The 19,148-nt window shown below is 44.7% G+C and overlaps 1 protein-coding gene across 4 annotated transcripts in view; it reads right to left on the bottom strand.

Moving 5' to 3' along the window:
• The window catches only part of RFX3 (regulatory factor X3), a 690,714-nt gene that overhangs the window by 46,784 nt on the left and 624,782 nt on the right, over window positions 1-19,148 (bottom strand). For all 4 annotated transcript variants that reach the window (XM_085632944.1, XM_085632947.1, XM_085632945.1 and 1 more), the window contains 2 exons: window positions 8,683-8,832; window positions 4,805-5,013 (listed from right to left, as the gene is read on the bottom strand). In XM_085632944.1, the coding sequence (XP_085489070.1) occupies window positions 4,805-5,013; window positions 8,683-8,832 (359 nt within the window). The remainder of the gene's footprint in view (window positions 1-4,804; window positions 5,014-8,682; window positions 8,833-19,148) is intronic.

Below are 19,148 nucleotides of genomic sequence, written 5' to 3'. Positions count from 1 at the left end.
AAACAGAACCCCTTTAAGGGCGCCAGATACATCTGCGCCAACAAGACTTCATCTAACATCTGAGAACAGAGACTTGTATGCCAAGCACTGAGACTGCGTGTCCAGATTGAACTCTCAAACTTATATGCCAAGCACTGAGACTGCGTGTCCAGATTGAACTCTCAAACTTATATGCCAAGCACTGAGACTGCGTGTCCAGATTGAACTCTAAAACTTATATGCCAAGCACTGAGACTGCGTGTCCAGACTGACCCCTGAAGCCGTATGCAAAGCAGATTGAAGAGCCACCGGGGATCGACCAGGTATTAGCGCTGTGACCCCTGCGCTCCCTGACCTGGCCTGGGACCCCCGGCAGCGTGCTCCGCTGAGCGCGGAACCCCCATCCTTAACTTGAGCACCCCCCTGTGACGTGGAAGCCAGCGCGCTCACCGCCGCGGCCCGGAGGCCGGAAGAAGTGCCCTGCAGAGTCGCGAGGCCCGTGAGAAGCCCGGGGCCCCGCCGCTGCCGTCGCAGCTGTGTGAGAAGGTGCGCAAGGCCTGGGGCCGAGTTTCCCCATCGTCGCTGGAGCGGACGCCGTCTGACGCCGAGAACGAGGTAAGCCCGGAGGCTGGGATTGCCCCTGGTGCGCCCTCTACTGGTTGGGAACCGCACCGCACCCTCAGCCCGGGTCCCCTCTCCGTGGGAGTTCCCCCTGCCATCGCGACAGAGAAACCCCGCCGAGGGATCCTCTCCTTGTGCCCCCGTGACTGCTCTGAAGCGCGGTGCCCTACGAACTGCACCGGAGCCGAGAGACTCGCTCATCCTGTCCCGGGCGCTCCCCGCTAAAAGCTCCGTGAGGCGCATTGACTGTCCTACCCCGTATTGAAGTGCTCAATGTCAATAATTACGGGCAGCGCTCTGTTATTCCTGTGCCGGATTGAAGTGCTCAATGTCAATAATTACGAGTAGCGCTCTGTTATTCCTGTGCCGGATTGAAGTGCTAAATGTCAATAATTACGAGTAGCGCTCTGTTATTCCTGTGCCGGATTGAAGTGCTCAATGCCAATAATTACGAGTAGCGCTCTGTTATTCCTGTGCCGGATTGAAGTGCTAAATGTCAGTAATTACGGGTAGCGCTCTGTTATTCATGTGCCATATTGAAGTGCTACATGCTAGTGATTACGAGTAGCGCTCTGTTATTCATGTGCCATATTGAGGTGCTACATGCTAGTGATTACGAGTAGCGCTCTGTTATTCATGTGCCATATTGAAGTGCTACGTGTTAGTGACTACGAGTAGCGCTCTGTTATTCATGTTCCATATTGAAGTACTACGTGCTATTGATTACGAGTAGCACGCTGTTATTCACGCCCATGTTGAAGTGCTACGTGCTATTGATTACGAGTAGCGCGCCGTTATTCATGTTCCATAATGAAATGCTAAATGACATCTATTACATGTAGCTCTCTGTGCTAGATGCCCCGTTCTGAGGTCGTCACCAGTTAGCGCGCATAGCGCCATAATCACCCCCCTAAGCCGCTACAGGAAAGTGAAGCGCGCGTGTACCTCTAGGTGAAGGGTAGTTGTACCTCAGGCAGTACTGAAATGTTACGAATGTCATTTATGGTATTACCAGCTTATGAAATGTACTGCTACCTCATGAACTGCATCTAACGTGATCTGCTTGGATAAACTTGAGCATTTACCTAACTCCTACCGTGTGGCGTCACTTATTGTGTGTGTTCCTTGTCCCATGTGAGGTGCGTGTTGTATGGTTGCTTTACACACAGACCTTTGGTGGCCCGACCGCTCGTGTCACGTTACCGCCCCATAGGGCCTGGAGACCCCAGGTCCCACACTGTCAGAAACCAGTCAGCACGAACACCAGAGGCTGGTAGGTTCTCGGAGGGCACCTCGAAGGTGCCATCTGGGTGCATGTATTGGTAAATCCAACACCGGCATCAGTGTGAGTTTACCAATATGCAAAGTTTATATAAAACATTCTTATTTTCAATGTAGCCATCATGTAGATGGAGAACTCATGTTCACCAGTGTCCAGCACATGTTTAAAAATGGCTTCCCTGGACACTTGTACTGGCAGTAATGGAATTGACCAGCACAGGGGCATATCTGCTCATGTATGTATGCCCTCAAACGTAGTACTACCAACCCTGCCTTAGGGCTGTCAGACCTGCTGTAAGGGTGACTTACAAGTATCACATGCAGTGGTGGGAGACATAGCACATAGGGATGTGTGTCATGTTGTATTTTCACTTTCTGCACCTAAGCACGCAGCCTGCACTGGCAGCCTTGCATGTGCTTGGTGCGAGGTCCATTAGAGTAGCACAATTTATGCTGCTTCCCTCATGGATCCTCTTTAGTACTTCAGGTGCCATTTACTAGGGACTTACAGAGGGTGCTAAAGATTTTTTTCAATTGGGTAAACTATTGTACATTTTTTAGGAAAGAACACTGGTACTGGGAACCTGGTTAGCAGGGACCGAGTACGCTTCAGTCAAACATTGCAGCACAAAACAGGCAAAAGGTGTGTGTGGGGGGGATTCCTGCACCCCCATGGGCCAGAAACTAAAAATTAAACTATGGAACTCCTGCAGGATCCAAAGCAGCCATTCTGTGTGGAATTGTGGTACTCCAATGGAAGCCAAGGCCCAATCTTCACTCGTGTTGTGCTGCGGTATTGTGCAAGTTTCACTGGGGGATGTACAGGTGAAGCCTGGACGCTGGGAGTACTAAAGTACCCAAAAAGTCCCATAACCTTCATCATCAGAGTATACAGTTCTTCGTCCTCTTTATGTGAGGCCTTCCAGTCACTGTAGCCATCATCTTTTTATCCAGGCAGAGGCTCAGACGTACTGCTTATTGGTGAAATAACCAATTCCAAAGTAATAGTAGACATCAATGGACTTATGGGCAACAATGTGTGAGATTTATAGCCATTAGTGTCCTGGTTGATTAGGATACTATTGTCAGAATCTTCATCTGTGCTGATGTCGATGAACTAATTGTCGGTGTTGATGAGTATGCTGTAGATGGGGTCATCCCTACTGAAGATCAGTTTGTCAACAAGGTCTTGGCTCTTCACTGAAGGGGATTTGATCATCGATGGAGGTGAAGACAGAGACATCTTGATCATTGAAGCCGCAGTCGACAGTATCTCTATTATCTTGCTCGTCGACAAGATAGTTGCTGGAGATCATCGAAGAAATTTTGAGGCTCTTCTTTGGACCGGTCATGGTTTTTCAGTTGCCAAATCTTGGCAGTGACGGAAGGTTTGTCACTTTCACCAAAAGTCTGGTTGATACTGACAGAACAAGAGGGCCCTTTAATGCTGGGAGACGATTCTTGGGCAGGGTACTTGGTGGTGAAAGGATCAATTTATGCTACTTGGACTTTGATGTGGACTACTATGAAGCACTTTTGACAGACTTCATGGGCAGACGTTGACTTTAGTGCCAAGAGGAGCTTGCTTTCTCTATCCTGAAGGGTCCTAGAGCTTAAATTCTTATACATGGAACACTTCTTAGCAAAATATCCATCTATGTAGAGACAAAGTAATCATTTTATATGAGGGTAATCCATGCACATTTTCATGGCCACACAAGAGTCTGAAGAAGTAAATAATCTTTTCTTCTTTGGAATATCTGCCATGGTAAAAGCAGAGGTACCTGGGGTCAGACACCCAATTGCAAAAGGTAGCATATTACTAACCTTCCACAAACGGAGGTGGAAGACTACAGAAACCAGTCAATGATATCAAATTCGACAGAAAAAAAGATGAAAGGGAGTACTCTTATCCATTCATCAGATATGTAGTAGAAACGATCAATCGAGTCAGTGGGAGAAAGTGTCTCTCCATCCGATTAGTTGAACATCAGGTCAAGAAATGAGACAGCTACCCCTCCTCCTCCCTCTGGAGGCCCCCCTAACTCTATAATAGCGCTGATCACATTGTTTAAGATAGCAGTTTTGCTGGTGGACTCCTGATGGTTCTATAGTTGTTCATGGTGCATTAAGTTTAAGGATGCACTGAGTTATTTTGCTTTTCTTTTTCCTCGGATTTCCCTTATCTTTACTTTTTTTCCCCCCTTTCTTTCTGTTGCTTGATTTATTATAGGGCAATTGTGTATGCATATTAAATACATGTATATCTGGGATAGATAGTGATATCAGCTACTCCCTGCCACATACTTTAAGGTGGCGAGAATGTAAGACCTCCTGACTATAGCATTGAGACAGTGAACTTACTGGACAAGCGATAGTAATCTCTACGGAATGGAAGACAAATATTTTGATAATAGCAGTATATATATAATGTATAGTTGAGAGAATGATTGAGAAATGTTCTAATGATGACATTCTTGCCGTGACTATGATATTGTACTGAACATGATAATATCATCTTTTACAAATGCCAATAAAAAAATATTTAAAAAAAGAAATGAGACAGCTAGACTACATGTAGTCTTTCACTACTTTCAACATTGTTGAGCGTATATGTACACTACTATGTTATCTCTAATAACCAAAGATTTCTAGTACGAATTCAGAGAATATAATTGAAGCATGTGACTCGATGAAAGATACAATGCTAAAAGCCCTAATGTAATACTAATCTAACAACCATACCCTTCTCATCTAGCTCTCTTCAGATCCGGCCTCTGCCCACCCATCCCTTCCCCAAGAACAAAAAAGGACCGTTCATGGGCACACCTGTATGCAAATTTCCTTGTGCATGCATGTCCTTCTTTGTTCATTGATGCGCTGCTTATTACTGCTGAGCATGTACATTAGGGAAAATATGTACCTGTAAAAAGACCACTTGAGAAGAAATTGGCGTGCTGCTTTAGGGAAGCTTGGTCTTCCTTCGTATGGTTTCAGGGCCTGTGTAACTACATTGTCAAGCCAAGCAGCCCATTGCTCCAGTGTGCTCTGCTGCTGAAGGGTCATCTTAAAGTCAGATTCTAATCTCTGGACCATGTTGTCATCACATTGGCACACCCAGGAAGCCTGCTCCTGTCACAGTTCACAAAAGGGTTCACAGTAAGAGGCCATCATCAAAATCACAGATTACAGTTATAAATGTGTGGCACAGATAATTATGACGTATGAAAATTATTGATAAAAAGAAGCAATCAGTACTTTTTACAGATGAATTATGCCAGTGACAACTCAGGAAAGTACTGTATGGATTTAGAAGAAGAAACTTTTAGAACTCGTAATGGGAGTAAACTAAAATTCTCTAGAACAATATAGAATTTATCTTGGAAGACCACTCACCTTTTGGAGAAAATAGTTGTATAGAAAGTCAACTCCTACATTAATGTGCTGTTGTTCTTTATGTCCTAGCGGCAGATGGCTTCCCAAATTGTGTTTGGGATGAACTCTCTAAACATTTGCATTCTGTATTCAGATGTGGGTTAAGGTAGCTGTAGCAAATCTCCACTTCCCATATGATGCACTATTAACTGGTCTATCTGATTGCCAACTTTACCTGAATGTTATACTAGGACATCCGGTTTTGTGCTAGTTTTGCTGTAAGGATTTCAAAATACTTATTTCAGCATGCATTACATACCTCAGCGTACTTTTTCAACACCATAATAATAATAATAATAATCCACATTTGTAAAGCGCGAAAAATCACCCGTAATGGTCTCTAGGTGCTGGGGGCCGTCGGGAAGGTTAAGCAAGCTATTGCCCAGAGTCACATGGCGCTGGGCTAATCTGCCGCCGGCGATCGAACCGTGAGCCTCAGAATCCGGAGTCAGTCGCCCTGGCCGTGGCGCCACACCTCTTCCCTAACCATGCTTTGCCTTTGCTTGACAGCCACCCTTTACCAGGACCCTAAATGCCCTTAGCACTTTCCCTAACAAAGTCATGAGGCGTAGGCACAATATAGTCTACTACTGCATTTGGACGTTTGCATAAAATTTACATCCCATTTAGTTATTCCAACTGTCCCAGTCCCACCAGTACCAGGTTTGTCAGTGGTGTTCAACGGCGATACACAACAACAGTGCACCCCTCTGGGCAGTAAATAAAAGCTACACAACAACAGGGCACCACTCTGGGCAGTAAATACAAGCTACACAACAACAGGGCACCACTCTGGACAGTAAATACAGGTTCCACAACTACAGGGCACCACTCTGGGCAGTAAATACAAGCTACACAACAACAGGGCATAACTCTGGGCAGTAAATACAAGCTACACAACAACAGGGTATAACTCTGGGCAGTAAATACAAGCTCCACAACAACAGGGCACCACTCTGGGCAGTAAATACAAGCTACACAACAACAGGGCACCACTCTGGGCAGTAAATACAAACTTTTTTGGGCACTCAAAACAAAACAATTTCAAGTCTACCAAACTGTGAGCGCCAACATGCTGCCTCTTGCAAACAAAGATGGAAATAATGTGAGAAAGGTATCCGAGAAGGTGACTGCTCTCTTTAGTAAGCTGAAGAAATAATAATACTTAAAGATAACAGGTTAATTACTTTGGTAGAAGTCATTCTTTAGAAACAAAGAAGCCATGCAATGATAAAATAACGTACAACTTGCAGAGGAACTTAGCACTTCAATTTTATTAACAAAATAGTAAGAAAAATCAAATATTGTGATTGTTTGACTAATCAAGTGCCAATGCTTTGAAACTGTTCCTCCTCAGACTTGAACACGTAAACCTCGTCACCTTACCGATTATGCCTACACCTCAGCCAATAAATCTTTATTAGGATAATTAACCCTTTTGGAATGTGTTCACTTTTCAGGTTTGCTTTCCTGAAAGTAGTGTTGCCGAGAATGGTAAGAATACAAGTATGTAAAACACACACTTAATGGAACAGCTGGAAAGCCTCGATGTGCTTAAGGCAGTGAGGGACTTTTCCCAACACCAAGTGAAATGACTAGTTCTACCGTTAGGGTGATGCCATGAAGTGCTTGTAGACACAACCGCTCCCCTCGCCATGGGTGATACTGCTCCGGACCATTCTTACATTCCTGGAGACTCTGGATAGAGAATTATCCGAACCGCAGTGGCTGCGACCCATCCCTACCCTCCCACTTACTGCAGCATGGGGGAAGCAGAAAATACCCCCAAATGAAACGAGCCATGCCCCCCCCAAAAAGTTGCCACACACATTTACGACCTCTTATAAATAGGTGGTAAATGAGGGAGGATTTGGCATCGTTAATTCCCATGGAAGAGGGAAAATGTGGATTTGGACCCGCTATTTCCAAGTTAGCGCACTATTCCCTTCTCTGGGGGAAATACATTTAAATCTCTGGATTAAATGCAGGGAACTCGTAGTGAGGGCTGAAGTCGTCCCTCTGCTCCCTGTCCCAGAATTGGACATGGCCATATAAGTGGACTCATACTGTGCCCCAGGGGCATTATGCTAAATCTTTCGACATCCTACTTATCGTGGCTCACAGCTTACTTGGGGTAGATAGTGGCAGCATTTGCACTGATGCAATATTTCAATGACTGGAATAAAAATCCTCAGGACCAAAGCAAATAACAAATCAATTATATGTTCAAGGTGCAACGGAAGAGATACCATGTTAACAGCTTGCAATAAGATGACATTTTGGTCGTGTAAGAAATTTGTTTCAGACAGTATCCCAGCTCTGGGCCCCTCCTCGGGTATAGTGAATGGACTTAAGGCCCGACTCACCCATGTACAACATGCATTGGACCCCTTCTGGCCTTGAAGGCTGCATGGGATAGAAATGTCACATGTAAAACCCTAAAAAACACTGCTGCTATCCAGAGATATTTTAAGGCACAGGAAAGTGGGCTCTGGCCAAGGGCTACAGCTGTTTAGGCCCCCCCCCCCAATAGAGCCTGCTTTGTTCTGCTGAGAGTCTTTCCCAGTTGATCTTGAATAATTCTTAGAATCTTTTAAATACCGTTAATGTATTTTAAAGTGGGTGTTATGTGAGAGTCTATTACAGACATTTTGCAGAGAAATCTCTTTGTTTCACGCAACATCTATAGAAAAAGTTTTTCTTAGATGACATAAGGACATCACATATGAGAAATTAGAGACTATTTGCAGTAACATTAGTGACCTGCTGATTTGTTACAATATTGTAAGCACATGTCACTATCCCTGAATATTAGATGTAAATACATTTAGAATTTGAACTATTGCGCCTGTACACTGTCAGTGAACTGGCCAAAGAGGGCATGAAAGAGCAGAAATTGACTCATAAATTCAAAGCTTTTCCGAACAGGGGCCCCCCAAGATACATTTGGCCCAGGGCGCCTAAAATCCTAAAGATGTCCCTGCTGCTATCCCATACCAGCCTCATTCCTTGAAGCTACGAAACTCAAAGTTCTGTGGCTAATACAGGAATATTTTCTTACCCTATGTTATGCACTGGTCATGTTTGCCTGGAAGAAGCCCTGTGCGTCTAGTGCTAGACCAGACAACCTGCACTGCGTTGCAATGGCCCACTGTTGACATGAGGTCTTTAATCTTCCATTTCAGAGATCAGCACACATTTCAAAATGCGATATACAGATAAGTAAGGCGGCAGAAAATGCGACCCTCAAGTCTAAAAATAACCATTTTATGTACATTTTCAAGGCTGTTCAAAGTTGGGCTTCACCATAATGAAGAAATGATAAAACAAGTAACATTCAAGTATGTCTGGAAAAGCTTACTTTACCTGGACATTGGCAAAGTCCACACGGTTGAGGTCACTGAGCATCTGGTTGATTTGAGAAGTGTTCTGCAGCACCGCACGTGCAGCCTGTGCTAGGTGATTTAGAGATGTGTATCGTCGCAGAGTCTGGGCAAAGGCACTTACAGCAGCAACCTGTGAACAAACATATGTGATCACTTTGCAGCAAATACTTTGAGATTGCCCTGGGTCCTAGCCTATGAAAACTCACAGTAAATTACATGCAACGTGTGGAGAGGGTGTGTGCACTGTGTAACAGCTCAGTGGAAAGGCCCTTCTCTTTCATGTACTTCTGCTTCAGATTCCCGTGTCAGGGAAACCCAAGTTCCACCTCATTTCTTTCTGAAGTTACAAACAAATGTGACCTACCTACTCAGGGGCTAACAAATGCTTGAAATACCATGAAAGTAGCTTCAGACATGGGCCTCGGAATTTCACATTGTTTTCTGAAAGATGAAGATAAAAACAAGGTAGAAACCAGGTCAGTGTGCCAGTGTTTTTGTTGACCAACGGCAGAAACTACCCTGCAGGGAGGGTGCAATTATTTGAGCGCCTGTGCCTGAATGTTTGCTCGCTTACCAAGGTGGACTCCTGCAAGGAGAGCTGTAGGCTCCCTTGAGAGAGATGAACTCTCTGCTGGAGAAAGGGGTTACAGGCCGGCATCCCCCTGAGGAAAGCCTTCCTTGTGGAGTCATCAGCTCTGATGCCTGCTGACTGAGGAGCTTTGCATGGGACTTGAGTGCTAACCTCCTGGAAGAGCTTAATCTGCTTTGAGGGAAGGGGCTGAGCTTGCTGAGGAGAAGGAGCATTGCAACTGTGCAACACGGTAAGACGCTGTCTAGAAAGGGAGGAGTTCAGCTGTGCAGGAAGGACTAAGAACCAAGAGCATCCAATTCTGGGAGTCACGTCGCCGTTGTAGAGTGGTAGAGGTGGCGACAAGATGGCTGAAAACGGAGCAAATCTGTGCAATGAGTCGCATCTCCACATTTCCTAGTAGGCTTTAAAAATGTACATATTTTGCACAAGTATGCACCAGGGCCTGGGGTGCACACCAATTCCATTTGGGGCACTGCCAGGATAGCAGCAGAATTCCCAGGGATAGCCTGATAGCAGAGAGAAAGTGTCCCGGCAGGAAGACATAAAGTCTCCAATAAAGGCAAGGCTATAGTTAGAAGCACTCCTTGTGAGACCTACTAGGTGTGCGGTCCTGAAGGTTGCTAGGCAATCAGTGTAAACAAATGCAGAGCCACATCTTGTTGGAAGTTTTGTGTAGCTCTCATGTCAGTGTTCTATTATTAATGAGAGAACATAGTTATTGGTGTGGCTAATGTTTAGTTGGTCTTTATGGTGACAGACCCTATGGTAATGCTTGTACACATTTGTAGAATGCCACTGCTGGGGTCCGTAGGATTGGTTTACTCATTATGAATGAGGGTTAGGACTCCGTTTTTGGTGGTGAATTGACCTGACAAAGTCTGTAGATGACTCAAAGTTCAATTTACATGCAACCAATACTCATACAGAGTTCCCACAGAGCATTGTTTTCATTTTGTTTAAGACACAGCCTTCAGTCCTCTAAATTCTTGATTGCTAATTTCTGTTCCTTCATGGCACTTTTCAGCACTTTGCTAGCCTTTAGGCTTCTTGCCTTCATTTCTTGAGTTGTTTATGTCTAGCTCAAGCATCTCACATTCAGCGTTTCTTACATTGATCTTGTATGCTGCCTGCAGTTTCTGTATCTGCCTTGGTGACTACCTTTTCGCTTAATGTGTTTGTTCAGTCAGCTTAGGAACTGTGTCTCTATGTCCACGCCTTGTTGACAACACATATTCCCTGACCAAGATATTTTGCCCTTGTTCTAAATTGGCAGCACTCTACTATGTGTCCCCAGGTGGACTAGGTTTTTTTGCATGTTTTTTTGCCTTGTTCTCATTTGCATGGCTAAGGATGAGCAGTGGTCATACGTGATTAATAAAAGGCAAGTCCACATGTGCATCCCATCTCAGGTAGAGATGCCCTATACAGCAGGAGACTTGAAACGCTGAGTGAGAGTTTGCTACGCAACCTATTCTGACAAATCATTCATAAGTCTGCTCGCCTCACGCTGGAATTTCCACGTAGACACATTTTTTGTCGCATTGTTCATAGCTAGCATAGGAAGCACAGCAATGTATCTTCTGAGTTTATGCATTTATGTTATGCATCACCCAAGGTGCCATTTCACCATATGTTGATTAGAAATGTTGAACTGGCCAGCAATAAATTATGTTCATAGCTATCACTCAGAAAAAAGAAGGCATTTAACATTTGAGAGATATTGGTAATTGCACCCTGAATGTTGCCTTATTATCCACACCTAATATGTTTCAGTTACTCGCATCTCTAGCACGGCAACTTTTCAGTTGGTCTCTGGAAAATAAATTTTGCAGTTGCAGTAGAAAGGTATCAACCCTGCTGTAGCCGCTAGTCTCCCATGGACAGACAGCCTCTTCCTGATGGCTGGCACAAGTTCATCTAACTATAGTGATGCCACATAGGATATAGGAAGATTGGCCAAGTAAAGCACATGACTACCGTCTTCACTGGTACTCCCTCCTCTCTGAAACCTCAGAAATTAAAAAAATTAATTCTCAGTCACTGTTGGTGATTGCAGCAGAGATCCCTATTAAGCGAGGGGATGTCTTAATTTATTCAAGTTTATACACAAAGAGCAGTGACAAAGTTAGTAGGTTTTGGCTTTTGTATAGTGCATATACATAGGGAGACACAACACACACACTCATGTATAGCAAAACTGTAATGCATACAGGCATCAATGCATCCACACAGCTCCACATCTAAAGACATGCATCCGCACACTGACCAACTCAGTTACAAGCCCAGGCACCCAAACAATAGGTACTCAATCACCTATGCCAAAAGGAACATGTACAGTAAGAAGGAAAGAATAGTTTCATGATTATTCCGAACTCTTAGGGGTCTATTATGATGTTGGGCGGATCGCCACCGCCATGCGGGCGGTGGCGATCCGCCCGACATCATCCCCCGCCCGCCTCCCATTTCCCCCCCGGCATATTATGATGTCGGGGGGTACCGCGGTGGACGGGAAGACTGTCCACCGTTTTTCCGGCCGGTCGGAAAAGGGTTGAATATGGTGGCGGTGTCTGCTAGACACCGCCATCCATATTACAATGGGAGCGGGAAGCAGCCTTCCCGTGGCGGTGTTGCCACCACGGAAAGGCATGCGGATTCCACAGTTGGGGGACTGTTGTGGGCCCCCAGGATGTTGGGGGGGGCACATGGGGGGTACCTATGGTACCCCCCTGCATTTGCATGGACGACATGGCAGGCACCGCGCGGTGCCTGCCACATTGTGCAAGCAAATACACAATGTGCAAGCAAAGCATTGTGGCGGGTGGTGCTGTGTGCACCGCCCGCCACAATGAAGTGGATGGGGGATGCCACTGTGGCGGTGGCATCCTAATTGCCCCTTAGTTCGGTCTCTCTCGCTATTCCATTGAGTAAGGAACGCCTGCATCAAAAACAGCCCAGGAAAAAAACTGCCAAAAAGACTGCTGTCACTTTAAATCCTCCCCACCACTTTTTATGATCGTAGTTTTTGTGACTTCTAGCCACCCGTTAGGATTTTGTCTGGTTGTTTGTGTTCTGCAACTAAAACAAGTACTATACTGAGGATTGACCTAAAGATTAGATGATATTACACATCGGTTTTGAGGCAAGTGGGAAACTGGCATCCATTCCAGCCCATTCTCCACATGTTTTTTTTTGCCATGTAACTTTGTAACAGCGCATATCCGTCATTCATAAGCGAATGACTGGGCTGGTGTTGTGAAGGAACTAACACTACAGGCATTTTCCTTACTCTCTCCTTTCCAGCTTGTTGGAAATCTAATTCAATGGCATAACAGGCTTCACTCTTCACCAGGCTTCAAGCAAATAGGTTGTTGAGAACTCCCTGGTCAAAAGCTGCATCTTTTACAGAAGATGCACCCAAACAGTGGTGCATATAGAAAGCATGCAGAGAGGTCAAAGTTGTTGCTTTGCACATTTTAGCACTAAGTACATACATGGCGTTGATATGCATCCTTCGACCGCTTCAGCTCTGGTGAAAGGATAGTGAAGTCTTGAAGGTGACAGTAATCCTCTAACACTGCATGCATTTAATATACAAGGGACTAAGAGTTTGGCGATAGTGGTGTGCCAATTGATGGTCTGAAGTAAGAGCACCACAGAAAATAAAAACGTTGTTGTGAGAACCCTGGAAACATGAAGGTTGTAAAGCGATTGTCCAACTTGAAAACATTAGACCTTGAAGTGAAAACCATAAACGAGTTTTCCAGATTAGTAAAAAATTCTGTAAAACGAGTTTAAAGGAGGGGTCTGTACTCAACACCACCCACCTACATAAAGGTATTAATAGTTACAGTGATATGTCAGAAATAATGTTTACAGGAATCAGGTAGGACACAGAATTTGCTATTTGAGTCAAGATATTAAGGATAACATTCAAAGAAGCCTGTATGCTCTAGAGCCCACTGTCAAAACAAAGCCACTTGCTCTTATACTGACATCTAGCAAAGTCCGTCCTGCCAGCAGGCAAATTCAACAATGGGAGGGAAGCAAGGGAAATCCTTCCCTCATCATGCATTATAAGACCAGGGGCTTAAGGCAGTTGGAAAGAAGCTCCCTCTCTGCCGAAAAAGGGCTATATGAATATTGGTGGCAGTCTTCACTTGAGTGTTTTGTGACTCAATACAGTTGGTGGACAGCCATAGAGGAGTTTGACTGACAAGTCAAAACAGATAATTTTCTGGTGGGTTACTTTGCTTCTGAAATGAGTTCTCCATCTAGAGTCACAGTTGACTTTCCTCTAAAATCCACAGTTTTGAAGATTGACTAAAGCACTCTCTTCTTGAATTCATTCATAAACAGCCTGGGTGTAATTTTCTGAGAACACCAATTAGAATGTTGTTTTCCCCTCTGTATGGAAGGTCTGGGAAGGATTTTGTTATGAGTAACCTAGATCTCAAAGGAAGACTCAAAAAACACAGAGAAGGTAACTTTGTCCAACACTTTTTGTTCAAATAAAATATGTCTGGTTTGTTTTCTGTGAGGAACTGGACTACATTTCTCTGCATGACATGAGAAAAGGCTTTCCAATTCAGATGGTTTCTGTGGACTGTCTTATCCTGAGGTGACCACAGACCATGGATGCTGAAGCTCTTGTGGGGCTCAATGGGTGTTCACAAAGTCTTTTGTCAGTACTATTTGAGTGTCTTGTGTCCAGAAGGATGGCTTTTTATAACATTTTACTAATGAGACAACTAAGAGAGGAATTCAACAACATTTTTTCAAATAATGATCGTCTTCTATTGAGGTGCTCAAATTGAGTTCCAACGATCAGCCAGGTAGATCTAAACATCTCACCTTCAGATGGGTCTAAAGGGGCCATGTGTATGCAGCCCCTGACAGAACTTGAAGATGGTCTCTTCTATAGAATTCATTCTGTCCAAAGGATGAAATAACAGTCCCGATTTGTCAAGAAAGCTACTATGAATAGTGATTTGTGAGAGCTTTGTGATTTCCTGATACTGCTGGAGAACCACAAATTGCATAAAGTCATGCACACTATTCAAAGAATTCTGGTTACATATCCTAAAACTTGAGCTCCGTTGAGCCAGTTGTAGAGTGCATTTTCATAAATTTAATGGGAGCTGAATTGAGGCTGACTGGGAGGTATTTATACTGGTAATGCTGACCTAAAGGCAAGCCACGGATGTTGGTGATAGCCTTATTTGACAGTTCTATGGACACAGGAATCTTGGAGGGCTACAAATGTAAGTCAATCGCAATGGTGCAATAGCTCAAATATCAGATCAAGGGTTAACCTGTGAAACATTTCCACCTGTAGGAACTAATTCAATTTTTTTACAGGTCAAGGATTGATTTTGTGTCCCTGATTTTTTTGGGGGGGAATGAAGTGCCTAGAATAAAACTTCAGAGCTTTGCAGGATCTGAGATCAGTATGATAGTACCCGGATGCAGTTGCTTCTGATCCTCCTGAAGTAACTGCTGATTTCTGAAATAAATGAGAATCAAGTGGTTGAGCTGGAGAGTGAGGGTCAGATATTCCAACATCTTCAGAAATCAACGATCTTATGTGAAGGAGAACCATTGTTTTAAAAAATTTAAATCCGGCCTCCGAATGGGGAACATATGCTGTTTAACTGATAGAAAACAAAAGGGTTGAGAACTTGGAAATTATGACCATTTTCCTGATGATGGCCTGAAATTAATCAGGCTGAAACGCCGTCGACAATCCTCAGCAAAGAACTTAGGCTTGTCTGTGGTCAACCAAAAAATTTTGTTCATAGCAGATTTTATATAATTATTTTGCTTGACCACATTGTTATTGTATTAATTTTTGCCGTTCACGCTGTTCTTCACCCATTGGGTCACTGCGCCGTTCACTGTCACTAGCACGCTCAGTGCTCACTTGTGTGTGTTGTTTGGTCATTTGTACCTTTATTGTACTGTAGTGCTGTAATAACTACCTACAATATATACCCTTTTTCTAATTTTCTTGTGGTCTCCCCTTTTTGTTATGTTAAAAAGTTTTATAAAGCGCGCGTACACCGAACGGTTTCATGGCGCTATAGGAAAGGGGACAACAATGTACTAGACCAGGTGTTATGGGTAGGCCTGAGTGAAAAGAAGAGTCTTGAGAAGAGTTCTGAAGCGAGGAAGAGAAGTTTCACGTCTGAGCTCCAAAGGAAAGGAATTCCATATCTGGGGAGCAAGAAATGAGAAGCTTAGACCACCGTGTTTTTTCCGCTTGTAAGGAGGAACGACAAGAAAGTTAGAGTGGGAAGAGCGAAGAACACGGGAAGGAGTGTAACGAAGGACCGTAGAGGAGATGAAAGCCGGGCCGAGACCGGCTAGGGCTTTGAAAACGGTGCAGCCCAATTTGAAAATACAGCGCTGGGCCACTGGGAGCCAATGAAGGCTTTTCAACAGGGGACGAACATGTTGATTGCGTGGTTGCTGAAAAATGAGACGGGCGGCCTGATTCTGGACCATTTGGAGACGGTCGAGTTGGTACGCTGGGATACCAGCATATAGTGAGTTGGCATAGTCAATACACGAGATGACTAAAGCCATGAGAACCACAGTGAGAGCCTCGGTGGTTAGAAATCTTGAAATCTTGCGGATTCTGCGTAAATGGAAAAAGCAGGAGGATGTCACAGCGCTGATTTGGAATTTCATACTCAGACCATTACTGACTATTACACCGAGGCTTTTCACGGATTCAGTAGGTAGAGGGGGGGGGGTTACCTAATGTTGGAGGCCAGAAGTTGTTATTCCACGGGTTGGAGGGGCCACTCAAAACCAACTCGGTCTTCTCAGGGTTGAGTTTGAGTTGGCTGGCGTTCATCCAATCGCTGATAAAACATAAGGTAGCCTGAAAACTAGCCATAGAAGTAGGAGAAGAGTCAATTTTAAAGACTAATTGTAGGTCATCCGCATAGTTAAAGCAGGTGACCTCAAAACTACGGAGGGAGTGGATCAGAGGGTACATGTACAGGTTGAATAAAAGAGGGGAAAGAGAGGACCCCTGAGGTACACCGCAGGTCACGATAGTCCTTCTAGCAGAGAAAGTGTCCAGACGGACCGCCTGCGACCGGTTATCGAGAAAAGAAGAGATCCATTTTAAAGCAGTGCCATGAATACCAGCCTCCCTGACACGGTCGATCAAGAGTTTATGATCGACCGTGTCAAACGCGGCAGAAAGATCCAAGAGGACAAGGGCCTGAGGAGAGTTGTTATCGGCCCCCTTTCTGAGCTCATTCATGGCTGCGAGTAAGACCAGCTCGGTGGAGTGGGCAGGTCTAAAGCCAGCCAGTTGGGGATCAAGAAAGGACGAAAGTTCAATGAAGGAGCTGAGGCAATGCGTAACATGGGCTTCAAGGACCTTACTGAGGTAGGGAAGAAGGGAGATAGGACGATAGTTAGTGAGGTTAGAGTGGTCAGCATTGGGCTTTTTTAAAATGGGAACTACCTCTGCAACTTTAAAGGAGTCCAGAACTAAGCCTAATTTTAAAGATTTATTAAGGAGAGTAAGAGGGGGGTCGGGACAGGAGGAAAATGCTTCTTGGAGAAAAGGGGGGGACAGGGATCCGTAGGAGAACCAGAGCCGACCTTTTTTATGAGTGTAAGAAAATCCTCTTTTGAGATCAGAGGTATCTGATCCAGCACTTGCGTGTTCTTCGGCAAGGTCCACGAGACTAAAGAAGTAGTTGGCGGAGGGATGCTGCGTTTGATGGTGGCGATTTTCTGCACAAAATGCTCATTGAGGGCATCACATAACTGTTGAGTAGGAAGGGGTTTGACTGTTACTCTATCAGGTAGAGACAATTCATTCACAATGGCAAAAATATCTTTGGTTTTGGTTGTGGAATTCGTGATTTTTGATGAATAATACGTGGATTTGGCCGCGATTATGGATTTTTTGTAATCGTGTAGAAGTCCCATGAATATGGCTTTTTTTTCGTGGAAGTAGTTTCGTCCCCAACTATGTTCCGCTTGTCTAAGGGAAAGTTTCATTAGTTTTAAATCATTGGAGAACCAGCGCTGAGCGTCGTGAGGTCGTCTGAGGGTAGAGAGTTTGTAGGGAGCAACAGCATTGCTAGCAGAGATGAGCCAGTGTTTAATGGCATCTGCTTGGTTGTTAAGGCAGTCAGCTTCTGCGGGGATGGAAGTAGAAAGTAAGGAGCAAAACTCATCTTTGTTCGCTCGGTTCCAGTTTCTGGCCTGGAGCCCACCCAATGTCAAAGGTTTGACAGCGAGAGGCAAATCCAGGGAGAATTGGATACTATAGTGATCGGACCAGGGACATGGAAATATGGAAAGGGAGGAAATGGTCAGATTGGTCGTCCAGATCTGGTCCAAAATATGGCCCTTAGAATGAGTGGCGGTATGAACATGCTGGGTGCAGTTGAAGCCAGAGAGAAGCTCCGTGAATTCCCGGGAGTTAGGGCATTCTTTGGGATCAGAGGGCCAATAGTTAAAGTCACCCTTTGTGATTTATATCACTGTTTTGAAACTTGCTATTTTCTAAAATGATATCCAGTTGAGACGTTGTTGTTTTGTTAAAAACTATTGCCCGGTCTCTGATGGGAAAACGGGTTTACTCCTGTTCATTGTTTCTTCGATGCAGAGTACGGCATCGGTGTTGCATTTTCCTTCTGTAGCAACTAGAACAGCAAGTTCCAGAGGCAGGTAAACAGAAGGGGTGAAGTCTTGTATCCCTGAGACTATAGGTAGGAGGCAAGCTCAAATTCAAGCCCTTGGAGAAATATTCTGCAAGATGATGGAGGTTCTTTAAAAGTTCCTTCTCCTTTCCTTGGCAATGAAGAAACCACTGCAGGCCACCCCAGCAAAACAGCACACTGGCAGAGGGGCAGTCCAAACTCCTGCAGCTTCCTTGGTTCTTCTCCTTGACAAAGGTTCGTCTTGTTTTCCCAGAAGTGATCTAATGTCCTGGGGTCTGGGCCCCAATATTTATACCAGTAAATCCTTTGTCCTCTGAAGGCAGAGGGTCCTGTCCCTAGTCCAAACCGGTTCTGGGTGCATTCTGCCAGTGTACACCTTCTTCCTTTGTATGTGTGGGCCAGGGTCCTCAGACACACCACAGGAGGTGGAGCCAGCATTGTGGAAGGCAGGCACAGCCCTATTCAGGCCCAGGTGCTCCTCCTACCACCACTCTACATGCAAATAGAGTGAGTCAGCACAAGGCTGAATAGACCTGTCTCCTGGAGCCTCCCTAGTCCCTGTCACTCACAAACCAGACATGGAATACACAACCTAACAGAGGCAGGCTTGGATGGTTAGGCACGGAAATTCCTACTTTCTAAACGTGGTATTTTCAAACACAGAATGTTAAAACCAACTTCACTAAGAGATGCATTTTATCATTCTGAGTTCAGGCATACTAACATGTTCCCTGGGTCAGTTAGGATTATAAGGTGTTAGAATCAAACTGCCCATTCTGGCCTATGGGGACAGGTAGCCTTGCAATAGTGAAAAACGAAATGGGCTATAATTAATGATCAGGACATGTGACGCACACCAGGGCATGTCCTACCTTTCACATACAATGCACCCTGCCCTAGGGCCAGCCTTAGGGGTGGTTAACATGTAGAAAAGGGAAGGTTTAGGGACTGGTAAGTGGGTGCACTTACCAAGTCAACATGGCAGTACTAAACGGCAGGTCTAAGACACACTTTACAAGCTGCTTCGGTGGGTGGCACAATCAGTGCTGCAAGTCCACTAGCAACATTTTATCTAAAGGCCCTGGGCACACATGGTGCACTGTACTAGGGTCTGACAAGTAAATCAAATAAGCCAATCATGGTGTCACTAATCCATTA

Source organism: Triturus cristatus, chromosome 2_1 (genome assembly GCF_964204655.1).
Source record: "Triturus cristatus chromosome 2_1, aTriCri1.1, whole genome shotgun sequence".
Lineage (NCBI taxonomy): Eukaryota > Metazoa > Chordata > Amphibia > Caudata > Salamandridae > Triturus > Triturus cristatus.
The sequence above is the reverse complement of the archived record's forward strand: the minus strand, read 5'-3'. Positions and strand labels throughout refer to the sequence as shown.